The sequence below is a fragment of the Sorex fumeus genome, unplaced genomic scaffold (genome assembly GCF_029834395.1).
Source record: "Sorex fumeus unplaced genomic scaffold, SorFum_2.1 ptg000058l, whole genome shotgun sequence".
NCBI lineage: Eukaryota > Metazoa > Chordata > Mammalia > Eulipotyphla > Soricidae > Sorex > Sorex fumeus.
The window spans coordinates 19,342,516-19,357,245 of NW_026606115.1; the positions used below are offsets into that span (position 1 = coordinate 19,342,516).

The 14,730-nt window shown below is 41.6% G+C and overlaps 1 protein-coding gene across 1 annotated transcript in view; it reads right to left on the minus strand.

Annotated features, from left to right (window-relative positions):
* Positions 1-5,887: 5,887 nt before the first annotated feature.
* Positions 5,888-14,730, minus strand: part of CLDN2 (claudin 2) — a 34,810-nt gene continuing 25,967 nt past the window's right edge. The window contains exon 3 of the mRNA XM_056125802.1: positions 5,888-9,257. Coding sequence (XP_055981777.1) covers positions 8,383-9,075 — 693 coding nt within the window. The 5' untranslated portion in view covers positions 9,076-9,257 and the 3' untranslated portion in view covers positions 5,888-8,382. The remainder of the gene's footprint in view (positions 9,258-14,730) is intronic.

The window sequence follows — 14,730 nt, forward strand, 5'->3', positions numbered from 1 at the left end:
GGTGCTGAGCTCAGGCTATGTCTAATTTTGCCAAAAGAATAACCTGTACTTGGGCACGAGAGTATTTCTAACTCCTGATTTACATTAGACAGAGATAAAATTCAGGAGCCATATCTCCTGATTTGAAAAGTAAGGCTCAAGATACAATAATAATAATAATAATAATAATAATAATAAATGAGATTATTTGAAATAGCTGAGAGTTTGAGGCTATATAAAGGCTTTAATCTTTAAGTGAGACCCAATGAGTATTGAATTCTCTATTGGAAAATAAAATCTGCCAAAATTTTTTGTTAATTGTCTCTAATACCAAGCTAACAGTTTTTATATGAATCACCAGAAATCCACAGCTCACTTTTAGGTAATAATTGCTGAAATTTTTGAGCTGCTTTTAGTTACCAAACACATACCATGTGTCTGCTCACTGAGTCCTTAAGATGTGTCAAGAAGACTTAAGGCAGGAGCTCAAAGAAGCGTTTCAAAAGTCCTGATCTTCTAGATGCCCTATTCTACAAGGAACAGAAAGGTGGAGGTGTGTGGGGCGGGTGTTTCTGGTATAGGGGACAGTATATGAAAAGTGACAACTGGGTAGAACGGTGAATAAGAAACATCATAGGGGGCTTGAGGAAAAGGACACATGATCTGAAGGATAAGGAATGAGGGAATAAGGGATTGGGAACAACAGCAAGAGATGGCTGTACTAAATTTGCTTAACAAAGGTGCAATCAGATGGCACAGATTCGTTAAAACTTTCCTCATTTTGTCCTGGTGTTTGGGAAATTAACTTTAGTTTGCTGGTCCCTTGTATAAAGTATTTACTTTAGTACTAGAGCTTAATGGATGCCGGTTTGTTCCAGTGAAATTTTTCATAGAACCTGAATAAAAAAGTTATCCCCCCTTTCCTTCCAATTTCTGGCTTATGTTTTTTCTTTGGTTTCTTTTAGGGAAGACAGTGTTGGGACGGACCCGGTAGTGTTGGGAGGTAGGGAAAAACTACTCCGGGCTCTATACTCAAGGGACCACATGGTGCCAGGGATTGAACCGAGGTTGACTGCATGCAAGGTACTATGCTTAACCACTGTTCTATCTCTCCAGCCCTCTCCTTAGATTTTGTTTATTTGGTTGCAGAAGGCTGGGCAATACTTGACCACACACTATCACGGACCACACATTCTCTCTCTTGCCTGCCATTGACTTCCATTAATAGATTCTGGTGTTAAGAAGCCTGCTCAAGGTCTTCATGGTATTTAGACTTTTGCAGAATTTGATCTTGAGAAGTTTGGTCTTTGGAAGTATAATTCCTTATTAATATCAATTTGGATCTGCAGTAGAAGGTATGCTATGTCATCTGCCTTTACTTCCCAAAGGCATACACGTGCATTCTGTTGTGACTTTGACAATGCCCTTTAGGTCACAAATATGGATAAACAAGTGAGCTTTTTGTTGAGGATCTGATGTATGCACTGACTATGCTCTGAGGCAGATATAATCCCCATTTTTACAGTTAAGAATACTGAAGAGTAAAGAATTGAAGTGCTGTTCCCCAAAAGCACAGATAGAGAGTGCAGTGGCAAAAGCAGGCCCAGCTTTTTCTGACCCAAGAGCCCAGACTATTTTCCCACTCCATCATTACCTCGAAAATGATTAGTCTCCTCTTCTTCCTTTTGGTAATAGAATACTAAAATTGACTCACATCAGTAGGAATTCCCAAGAAAGAAAGTTCTACAATCTCAGACAATGTTTAACGGCCCTCATGATCAGGAAATTATTCGCTTATGTAACGAGTATCCCTCCCAACAACGTGAAAGTTCATGTCCTCTTGACTGAGTTTTTCACTCAGAGCTGTTTCTTGGCAGCATTCCTGATATCAAAACAGCCGTAGAGATCCTAATATTACACTCCAGGAGGTCTTGGACTTGTTGACCTCTGCTTGTGAGTGTTCTCACTGGCTCCTTTGAACACAACCTACCCCGCCCCGGACAGTGCTGAGTTGGGTAAGTCTCTTGTGGAGTGAAAAAGTGACACTCAAGAACATACTGGTTGTTACATGGAGAGGAATCAAATTAACTACTCAGGGTGCCTCTAGAATTGACAAGAGGAATATGGTACCACCTTTCTCATTTGTCTGCATATTTCTGTCTCCATTTTTAAAATTATTGTATCATTTGGTTGAAGGGTATTTAATATTACTGAGTCTTCTATTCCATACCCCACACCCATTCAAACTTCAAATATCCATTGTCTCTGAATTTGTGTGCCATATAAAAAATCCATTCATCTCATCTTCTCACTTCTTTCAGGGCTAAGCTGAGAACACCCACAATTTCTTGTGTTCATGGCAAATCTATGGCTGAATGTATTTCTCTCCCTAAAAAAGTGTACTTGCTCCTTAATCAAGGCATTCAGTTCCTTTACACCAAAGTAGTAGGGCCTTTACAATATCATCTGATATTCTTTCTGAAGGATGCATATCTGCCCTCTTGAAACCCATTAGGTAATACAAGAAATAAATCCAAGTGAAAAGACTGCAAAGAAGAGCTGGAGCAATAGTATAGAGGGTAAGGCATTTGCTTTGCATGCATCCAACCCAGGTTCAATCCCTGGCACCTTTTATGGTACTCAAACTCTGCTGGGAATTATCTCTGAGTAGTGAGCCAGGAGTAAGCCTGGAACACTGCTGGCTGTGGTAAAAATGAAAAAAAAAGACTATAAAGAGCATCTTCTCTTGGTACTTTAGGTGTGATTTTTATGAACCTTGAGCAACCCGCATAGACCTGTATCCAATAGCAACTGTTAGAATTATTGAAGGAAAAGGGCTACACAATTCTGGATTTCCTGCCACACATCTCATACTCACGTAGCATCTAGTTTCACATCTCATTATACTTGCTTCTATCTGTTTGAAAGCATTCAAGTTATCTCAATGCTATCCCCACAAAGTCTTAGGCAAATAGAAACCTTCAGAAAGCCCTCTTAGGAGTTGACTAAGTGCCATTCTGGAGGAATGGGACTTCAAGGATAACAGAAAATTGGAACCTACCTGATGATTTGCCTTTATATATAGTACATACTATTTTGTTGGGACCTAACACTTGTTTTGTGGAGAATGCACAGAATTTATTGTGGGTGAGAGTTAGCTAGAAATTACTAAGCTTCAAGAAAGTGGTAAATTGTGTGAAGTGAGGAAGGTGGTTAGATTATAGCCTCTGCATGGCTTTGCCTGATAACAGCCTGTTAATATTTTATCTGCAATCGCATCATAGCATGTAGTGAGCCACCACTTAAAGAAAAAGGGAGCGATAACCTGCTGGACTTCCTGTTTGAGGTTTTTTTCCCGTTGAGATAATACAACTTCTCATTAAAGGTAGGAGCCGCTTGGGCCGGGAGATCAAGCTGGATGAAGGCCAGGTGTCAATCAACTGCGGAGAAGCATATGTATATTCTAGTTTGAGGCCTTGGCATTCCAGAGTGGGTATCTAATAGCATAAATCAGTCCTCTTGTCTACATATCCAGACTGATTGGAAAGGAACAGTTATCTCAGCAAGGCTTTGTTTCTGTGCCACGAGAACTGTACTCATTCTCTTCTTGTTGTATTTTGGGGCTAAACCCAATGGTCTTCAGGACTTACTTCTGGCTCTTTGCTCAGGGATAACTCCTTGCAGGACTCAGGCACCATACATGGTGTTGAGTATTGAAACCAGGTTGAACACATGTAAGGCATTTGCCCTACCTGTTATACTCTCAACCCAGCCCTCTCTTTTCAGATGTCTTTTAACTACTGTTTTATCTCTGGTCCTGAATTTTTTCTCAGGTTGCCTCAATAGGCAATAAGTCTGCTCCATAATAGTTTTGGAGACATATTTAAGAGAAGGAGATGAGGGGAGAAGGGCTGGGACCCAGGTCACTGTCTCCATTAGCACTACTTTGATGGATATGCAAAGGAGTTCTGGGTATGTTAAGAGCATAATATTACACCTTAGTCCCTCCTGGTCCCACTATTTCTCCATTTCCTGTGGTCTTTTGTCTAGCAGCAGTTTTTTGGGACAGTCCTGTACGCAGAAACTCAAATAGTGCTAGACCTTCATTTCATATAAATGGAGACTTGAGTTGAACTCCACAACTTTTTAAGAAATGAGCTCCTGATACTCTTAGCTTTGACTCTTTATCCAGGTCTCTAACAGAACAGACCATGTTGTTCCTTGTACCACAGTGAGATGTGCATATCTTATCTCCTCTATCTCAGCTATTGGTTCATACAAGGTATAGACTTTACCGTGTTTTCCCTTTTTGCCCTCCCACCCTTTAGCACATTGCCTGACATGGAGAGTATAGTTGGCAGAGGTTGTCTAGATGACAGGCTAGAGAGAGGGATGAATGGATGTTTTGCTGGAGGAAGCTCTTTCAGAAAGTCTGAGCTTGGCTTGCTGCAAAAAGAAAAAAACAGTTTTGACCTTTTTCCCCCCATTAACCATCACATTAGTGGTAGGTCACTAAGGGCCCAAGGGGGAGAAAACGTGAGTCATACTGTTATCAGAGATATGAGGGAGGGCTGAAATATCTCACCTTGTGCAAGGGTCAGAGCAGTGCAGTAGGGGCAAAACACAATGGCCTTTTTAACCCCTTGGTCCATGGTTAATCTAAATTACTTTATGATGGGAGGCAATGGGGTGAGCGAAACACTGTTCAACTTGGATACAGATGCAGGAAGAGTTCTAGGAAACTATTTAGACATAGCTTTTCTTGCTCAACCAGCCCAAGAGTACAGTTGCACTTTGTCAGGTATACTCAGGTTTCTCTAGCTGAGAATGAACTTCTCACTTCTGTCATAGAATCTTTCCAAATTATATGGAAGGAATACTTATCTCCCAAACAGCATCATCCTAAGAAGAAAGGATACTCTTAGCTCTATTTCTCTCCAATGTGCTTATATTCCAGTAGCAGCAAGCAGGACTGCAAAACTCTGAAGTGCAGCAGTTGCCATGACACCTTCTGAGAGAACTTCCCAGCCCCATATTATGGTGGAAAGAATTTCGAAGTTGAGGAACTCTGGTCTCCATGAGTATAAGGAAATGACTATTCTGATATTCCATTTGGCTACCTAGAATACACCTGCATTGTTGGGGTATTTGGAGAATGCAATGAAATCATAACCATGAAAGTTATTTGGCTACCAAGAAAGGGCATCATCAAAACCCATACTGCTGCCCCACTCATCAGTGCAGAGTTAGAAAGAAACATGCCTGCCACCCTTCAGAGGCCCCACTTAGTAACTCTGCGTGGCTCTTGATGTCATATCAGGGACATGACTTATCAAGCTTTGGTCCATAGAGCCTTTACTCTCCATCCATTTTTTTTGCCTTTTTGGGTCACACCCGTCATTGCACAGGGGTTTCTCCTGGCTCATGAACTCAAGAATTACTCCTGGAAGTGCTCGGGGAGAACATATGGGATGCTGGGAATAGAACCCAGGACGGCCACATGCAAGCCAAATGCTATCTGTGCTATCGCTCCAGCCTCTCCTCTCCATCCTTATTCCTATCTATTACCACTCACTGTAATCGGGCTTGGAAATGTCAGGATCCTAGCCTCTGCATCAAATAGGTCTCATTTTAGGAGTGTAACCATAGTGCTGTGTGTACAGGCTTCAGTGGACTGAGGCCCACACGACTTGATTAAGCTGAACCTTGTAGGGTACCTTTATTGTGCTACCACAGTTAACATTGTTATGAATTAGGTTTTGTTCATCCCCCATGAAGTGATAACAGGGTAAAATTGCAGGTCCTCTTAGACTCTCATACCTCCAGCATTAAGGGAATTTGATCCTCGGTGTGTGTCTTAATCAAATGAGGACTTGATGTCCACATCCCTGACACACCATGATGGCAAGCTATGGTCCTCCACAGTAGGAAAGAAAGTTCTAGGTAACACAGTGAATTGGTTCTTCTTACAGTCTCCCACTCATGGGAGACCAGGAGAACTTATATATTTCCAATGTTACTCTACTTGCCTCATTTTCCTTTGGGTGTATAGGGGGAATTTAATAGATCCTTCCTACTGACTATGAATATTATTTGATCTGTAGACTCCTATTTTGTGCATTAGAATATTGGTGAACTTATACCGACTGTGTGACTGGGGAAATCTCTTATGTAAGTCTATGCTTCCTCATCTACTTAATTGCAATGAACAAATTTATTATACCACCTTTATAACAATTTTTAAAAGAATGAAAGGAATTCACACACAGCCATTTAATAAGTTAAGTACTTTGCATGAAAAGCATGAGCCATTAGCAAGATACAAAGGTTAATTTCTCCAGAAAGCGGGACTGGATCTTGGTTTCTTAATGTCTCAAGTAAAAGCCAGAATTTTCTATCCACCCATTGGAGATAAGGACCTTCTTCCATTCTATCCTCCCCTTAGCCCTTTTTTATCCATCATACTTGTCTTATCTGGGCTACCTTGAGTTAATAAAAAACAGTTACTCAAGTAACAAGTGTTTATTAATCACCTACTGTGTGCCCAGAAGCCTTACAGATAGCCTAAAATATGGCCCTTAACCTCCAAGAGTTTACAATACATGTGTAGAATCACAGACACACACAAAGATTAACTTAATCAAAATTTACAAATGATAAGCATCAAAGAAGCAATTTATGCATCGAAGGTTGCAGGGCAGAGGGGTAGGTGAGGAACGGAGTGATCAGAGGTGGCTCAGTGAAGGAAATGGTAATGAGCTTACTCTCCCTGTATGAGGAAGACTTGGCTAAAGAGTAAGGGCCTTGTATTATGCAAGAACAATGTATACATAGGCAAGAAGGCAGAAACATGAAAGGCATCTTAAATCAAATTAAGGGTCTCCTACTAGCACTGAGATTTTTAGGGGTGTACTGGAGTTTGTCAGTAGATGATCATACTTAGGCTAAGGGAAAATTTGCCTGAGACACCTAGCCTAAGCCCCCATCAAAGGAAAAATGGTGTATTGCATGTTCTATAGCTATAACTGTATTTCTACCTGGGAAACATTCTCTATTCTCCCACCCTATGGAAATCCTAGGCCAGTGATGTGCTAGCGCTCAGATTAAGGCTCTAGCACCTTGAACACCATTGCTTCATACTGGAGACCTAAGATGACTTCTAGAAACTGTGGAATGTCTGGCAAAGGTTGGTGGGGAATATACAAAGTATGACAGAGATAATTTGGTGCTGCAATCTTTCAGGGACCATAGAGCTTTGTGGATGAACTCAGGGACCTGACTCATGCTTTAAGCTGATGTTGCACATGGCAGACTCTCTGACCTGAAGAAACACCCACTGGAGCCCCCATCATCCAGTGTCCACGTGCCCAATCAGCATTTTAGATACCAAAGTCCTTTCTCAGACATCAGGGAGTGGTATCATCTTCCCCCACATCTCCCACATTTTCATCCCACAGCCAAGGGATATCTCTAGAAAATACAATTTCCCCATTCCTAAGGAAAGCCAAGTGGAAGCTCTTAGTCTTGCTGTTTAGCAGGAGTGCCCTAAAGGAGGCGGGGTGGGGGGGTGGGGAGGAGGCAGAGCTTCAAGGAAAGTTGGGGCTGCAGCTTCTGAGGCAGTTCCTCAGTGAAGTCAGTCAGCTGCTGCATTGAATATCTGTAATGTCTTCTATGAACAGTCCCCAATATGTGGGCTAGAATACCAACCCACAAGCTTGAGGAAATTTGGACAAATGCCTTTGGCAGTGGTTCTGTTCTTGTTGTTCAGCTGCTTTTTCTCCCTCTCATTTCATACCAAGTTGTTCTAAGTTCGCTTGGACTGTGGGATGATGCTTTTCTGTTTATTCACAAAGCAGTTCAGACAATGTGGAGTCATAACATAACAAGATGGGGATGGACGCGTTGTTACTGGCCGATTGGAGGATTCTTTTTGAGAGGGGATTGTTAATTAAGTCAGAGCAATGCCCATAAAATCCAACAGTCCTCCTTCTCTCTTAGAGAGAGGGTCCTTGATTACAGAGCAGGTCAGTCAGTGGGGTGTGAAGAATGGTTTGTCAGACGAATTCCCAGATGAACCAAATTGCATAGAGGAGCCTCTGTGGTCTGACCCAGCCTAGGAAGTTGGGACTTGGGACTGTGGGCTAGAATTCAAGGCTGGGGATACAAGGCAACCAAGCTGAAGGGAAAAGAAAGGGTGTCTTTGCAAGCATCTTGACAATTCAACCTACGCACTGTCACACCAGCTCCCACTTATGCCTTTGCTTGATCCAGCAGCCACAGTCAGTCTATCCTCAGCAGCACCTTCTGACATCCTCCAGTGGCAATGCCCCTCACCTGTGGCCCTGGCAGGCTGTCCACTGTTTGTCACAGACCCAGCCACCCCCAGCTTTGGCCCCTGGTTCTTCACACATACCCTGTTAGGCTGTAGGAGTTAAACTCATTCTTGGTTTTGGATGGTTGAACAGGCCTTGGAGAGCTCCTAGTGGTGAGGGGCTGAGCCTGGTAGGCGTCATAGTAGTTGGGGCGATTTCGCTGGGATGGACAGGAAAAGCAGAGGATGATTCCACCTCCCAGGGAGAAGAGGGAGGAAATAATGCCCAAGTAAAGTGCCTCTCCAATTTCAAATTTCATGCTGTCAGGAACCAGTGGGGAGTAGAAGTCCCGCAGGATTCCATGAAGATTCCAGGCAACCGGGATGAAGCCCAAAAGGCCCCCAAGGAAGAATAAGACTCCGCCCACCACAGCCACCTTGTCTTTGACGTGGGAGTTCTGGCAGAAGACTGTGCATCTCATGCCGACCACAGAGATAATGCAGGCCAGTGAGGAAATGGCGCTGGACGTCACCATCATGGCCTGGGCTGCCTGGATGTCGGCAGGCAGGCCTAGAAGGGTGCTGTAGATATCACATTGGGTGATGCCTGTGCTATGGGTGGCACACTCCATCCAGAGACCCTTGGAAAAGCCGACTGCTGTCACAATGCTAGCACCAACGTAAGAACTTGTTCGCCAGCTGGGAAGCAGCATGGCCACCACCGTGCCCAACAGCCCCAGAAGGCCCAGGAGATAGCCTATAAGTTGGAGGCTAAGAGAGGCCATGGCAGACCTCTCCAAAGAAATATCTTCAGGCCTTGTTCCTTCTTCTTCTGGCTGCAGCTCTTGATTTTTGGATTCCAGCCTCTAATCCCTCATTTCAGAGCATTACTGCTAGGCTGACTTCTTTCCTCCTTAGAAGAATCTGTGGGTGGCCACAAGCAGGCTCAAGAAGGCATCTAGAAGACCTAAAAAAATCCATAAACCAGATTAAATATTGACCAGAAGCTTATGAGAAACTAGAAAATGCTGGATGCCTTTTGACCTTTGTTATCTTTAGAAATAACACATGAGAAAGGAAGGAAAAAAAAAACTTTGAAAGTAGAGCCAAAATGTCAGCTCCTCCTGCGTAGGCACATGCTTTAGATTGGCAAATAGACAAAGCCAGGGGCCAGACAGGTGGCTGCTTTCCGAGAAGGTAGTGGCAGTTGTGACTATGTTAACTCTGGGTCAGGCTGTTGGCTGGCATGATTCTGTTTCAAAGGCTTGCTGTTTAACACATTGCCCAGCAACAGTGTCACGGGGCCCCTCAATTGCAGACCAAGGCCAAACTCCAGTATACTGAATCAGGAGTGCAGGTCCTAGCATATAGCCTTGGACTCCAGGTTATCAGACGCCTCCTGAATCTTTAAAGGCCTGTAGAGCAGTGGTCTGGCCCTGGGTCATCATGTCCAAGGTGAAAACAAATTCCAAGGAGTTGGGGCAAGCAAAAAACTTTCAGTGTATACTCTGAGAGTTCATGTCCTCACAGAAACCACCCAATTCCCCTTCCACTGGCTAACCTATGGCCTACTCAAGGTAGCAGAGTTCAGACATTTCCTATCTGCTTTCCTCAGAAATATCCATCAAGTTAGGTGATGTTGGAGGAATCAGGAAAAAACACATTGTTCCAGGGCCCAATGGACCCTGAAATTCTCAATAGTATTTTAGGGGGACTAGGGTGAAATAAGGATAGAGAAGGCATTCTGTAACAGAGGACTATGTGAAAGGCACAATTCTGAACTAATGCTTTTGAATTTCAGAATTTATCACAATTTTTTTTATGTTCCAGGAGTGCTCATTTTTTCCAATTTCAAGGCATTAGGGTCAAGGTCATGACACGTCCTTTCCCCACCGTTCCAGAGCCTCAAGCAATGGATTTTTAGACAAAAGTTTCAGCAATTTCATTTTTAGTCTTCAAGTTTTCTCTTTCTCCATTCATATCTTAAATGTGAGTATTTTCAGAAGCTCGTTCTTTATCTCAGTCAACACTGTAACTCAGAGCATACAGATCTACCCCCTGACTTCTCTCTTAGCTATCAATAGGTATTCCTTAATCTTTATTTCCAGTATAGAATTCCCAGACTGCCAGAGAAATAACCTATTTAGAATTTTCACTTGGAAGGCTGGAATGATAGTAAAGTAGGTATGACACTGGCCTTTTATGCAGATGACCCAGGTTGATCCCCAGTACCACATCTGATCTCCTGAGCCCACCAAGAATGATTCCTGAGCAGAGTCCAGAGTAAGCCCTGAGCACAGCCAAGCATGATCCAAAAAAACAAAACAAAACAAAAAAACAATGTTCAGGTGGAAATTTCACAGTATTTCAAATGTAACATTCTAAATAGAACTCATCCCCTATCCCATTGCACCCTCTCTAAATAGTTTCTTTTTGAATTCTCTTGGTCACCAAATGTCATCTCAGTGGATCAAAATCATAGGAGTAATCCTTGACAACTTCTTCATACTTATCCCTCACTCTCTCTGATTACTTTGCACCAATTCTATATCATGGTTATACCCCAGATACACAGAGCTCCTTTATCCATCCCCACTGCTGAGCCCTCATTTCAGAGTGGCATTGTCCTCTTTTCCATGAATTATAGAAATGGCTTCTTAACTGATCTTCCACTCTCACCTCCTCCAATTCATTACCCCAATGTTGCTAAAGTGATTTTTCAATGTATTAATCTGATCAAGTCACTTCTCTGAATAAAACATTCCTGCAGTTCCCTGTAGACTAAAGTCCAAACTCTTCATGATCTGTGATCTCTTAAACTTCCATATCTTACTATTGTCCTCCACATACCCTAACTCTTGCTGAGTCGAATTTTTCTTACTTGCTCAAACTTGGTTTTTGTTTCTAACCCAGAATTCAGCTGTCTTTTTATGTGGAATTTCTAACATTTGTCTCCCTCTATTTAACATTTGTCTTGTGCTTTAGGGTTCAGCTCAGATGTCTTTTCTCCTTGCCTGGGTAAAATGTTCCTCCTCTATGTCCTTATAGTAACTTGTGTTTACTTATAGCAAAAGTAACAAAGGTAATATATACTGTAAAGTGATTCCTATGTGACCATCATATGCCCTTGAAATGTGTTAACTCAACACAGTAACCCTTTATGATAGGTATAGATGAGAAATTGAGACACAGGTGATACTGAATTATACTACACTTCCTTGTTTAATTCCTTACTCTTCTTCACCAGTCTGAGTTATTTGAGATCAAGGGCTATTTACTACACATTTCTATATTAAGTTCCTTTCACAGGCATAACCCAGAAAAAAGTCCAAAAATTCATTTGTAAGTGACTGAATAAAAGTAGTAAAGACCAAATATTTCTGTTTGCATGGTGACAGGTGGGGGTATGGATTAGGGGTAGAGATAGAATATGGGAACACTGGTGGGGGGTTAATGTTGAGATGTTATATGCCTAAAACTCAACTATCAATAACTTTGTAAATCAGGTTCTTTAATTAAATAAAATTATGAAAATTAAAAATAAGTACATAAAATTAAAATAAGAAAAATAGTTAATACTGAGGCTTGAGAACAATAAGATATTACTTTTCTAAATTAATGAGTGACACATAGGAGTAAGAAACCAGAGCCACCTTAGAAAATATTGATAGGGTATCCAAAGAGGACAAGGAAGGAGAGGGAATGGAGAGGAAAAGACACAAAGAGAACAAACACAGAAAAGTAGAATAGAAGAGAGAAAATAACAAAACCATTTTATATGTATATAAAGTACCATTTTATATGTATATAAATTTGCTGAAAATGTATCTCTTGTATCCAATTCTAAACACTTTGAAGGAAGAGACAGTATATTAAGCTTCTGTAGCAGCACTGGCACATAGTGGATAGTCATCACTGATGAATATGGCAATGCCAGTGTTGATGCAAAGCAACATGGACTGAAGCCAATGAAACATTTGCTCATTGGTGGGGAAGGAAATCTAGCTTGAATCTCTGTCATTTACTCCATGTGATGCCAAGCAAGTCCTTTCTAGGCATTGGTTTTCTTACTGTCAACATGAACACAATTCTACCTTTCCTCACCAAAACTATACATCATCCAGGAGCCTTCAATGCTGCTTGGCAGTCCTTATACCGCTCCTTGTGACAACTGCAGGTACTTTTGTATTCTTTACCCTACCTTTCCACGCTCTGTAGTTTGTATCCTGTATTGAATGTTGTCTTCACAAACAGGAGTCTTAGACAAACCCTTTAATGCTGATGTTTCTACCTCTTCGCCATTCACTTCTATATTCAGACTTATTTCATTAATTTTACACTAAAAATTTTATCAATGGGGTTATCAACAATTCCATGATCCCAAACCCAAATATGAAAGTGATCATAAGAGAAGAGTCTGTATCCAGAGGCAGATCTGACTTGGTAGGAAAAGGATTAGGAAAAGGGTTGAAAAATGGTTTGGGGCAGTAAGGGTAGAGTCACATAATGTCATCACTGAGGCTTGGACTCTTTAGTCTGAGTTGGCATAGATGGGCAGGAGGAAGAACAAATTTTTGGAGTTTATTCAACTGAAAGAAATGGCCCAATGGGAATAGCATTTAGCTAGGGTCAGGAAGGCAAGGGTGAACAAAAAAGCAGATGATTGGGTAGTTGGGTTAGGTTATATTTTTTGTTTGCATATGAGCAGTAAAGAGTTTAGAGATCTGAAGACTACCTTCCCATCTCTGTTCAACCTGGAACCAGTTGAGGAAGTTCCCTCACTTATCCAGGTCCTGAGAATGAATTTGCTTATCTCCAATTTTGAGTCTCAAATAAGGTAACAAGGAAAGGAAAGTCACTTTGGCCAATGTAGGCGACTAAGCAGCTGTTATTAGAAGCAGGCATCTTTAAACTATTCTCTTTAAGGAGATCATCCTAGAAGTAAAGCCTGGCTACTTGGAAGAAACAGAAATCTAAACCTGACCAGCTGAATCTGACTTCTGGGCTTGGGGCCAACACACCCCAGGGTCCAAAGGCTGAACAAGAAGGTTTCATTTAGGATCCTTACCTAATCTTCCTTAGTGGAGGGATTGAAAAGGCAGAAGAGGATTAGGAGAGTCAGGACTGACAGCAGCTCCTGAATTAACTCCTTCTTGCCTGGGCAATTGCCCCGCTAAACTCTTCATTCCTTGTTCTAAGAGTTGTGCACATTTCTCCATTTGGGGCACCCACAGAAGATTGAGTGGATCAGAACAAATTGGGTTGTCAAGTCCAGAAAGGACTTACATAAGCATCCATTGGAGGATGGAGTCCTCATTTCTCCATCTCTTGGTCTCAAAGTCATTCAGAGGTATCAGAGATTCCTTCCCACTTCTGGGAGCTTTGGCAAGTGGCAAAACCATTCCCTTGGAGCCCTAAACTTTATAAACTGCTTTGTGGACAAAGTAAAAGTTTGTCTTTGGCGTAGTTCACCTTACTTCTGCATCAATTGAGGACAATTTGAGGGACAAAAGGAGAACCTGGGAGACTTTCTTCCTTAAAAAGATGAGTTTTGTCATAGTGATCAGAAAAGCCTCTCACTTTAGAATTCTAGAAGACACTAAAGGTCAGAATGTAGAAAACAGTCATTACCCATAATCCCCAATTTATTTTGCTATAAGTGTTTTATTTCCAACTTCATTTTCAAAAGGATACATGAGAATAATTTCACTGTACACTTGTAACTGCAATTGGGCTCTAATTGACATGTCACATTGTATTTGTTAGCGTTTAACAGCATAACAATTTGATACATGGACATATTGCAAAATGATCACCACAATAAGTTTGGTTACTATCACCATGCACAATCAGTATTTTTTGCTTTTCTTGTGACAAGAGTTTTAAAGATCTTCTTACCAGCTCTTTCTTTTACAGTGCCAGGTTATGAACTGTAGTCTCTGTACTAAAATTACATCCTCAGGAATTGTTCATTTTATTACTGGAAGTTTGTCCTTTTGACCACCTTTATCCATCATCCTGATGTCCTATTTTTGGCTCCTGGGCAATAGCCAACCCGGTTTTTTGCATCTATGAAATTGATTGTTGTTTTAAATTTAATATTAAACTGAGTTCCTATGTTGTTTTTATGTGATTTCTTTTGCTTAGCTTAATGCCCTCAAAATCTATCCATGTCATGGAGAAGGGCAGGATTCCCTTCAAAGAAGGACTCTCTCATGACAGACTTACAAACAAGTGGAGGAACATTAAAGTCTCAAGGAAGACTTTATAATGATTCAGAAATCCATACTCTTTGGACTCCGTGAATCTTTATGCTAAGATAGAGGCACTGGAGCTGACTATGAGGGAGCACCCCTTCTTACTCTCCTCAATTCCACCGTTAGGGTCAACTGTAAGGGGAACTGTAGTTCCTTTCCTTGCATCCAGATATAATTCTGGGC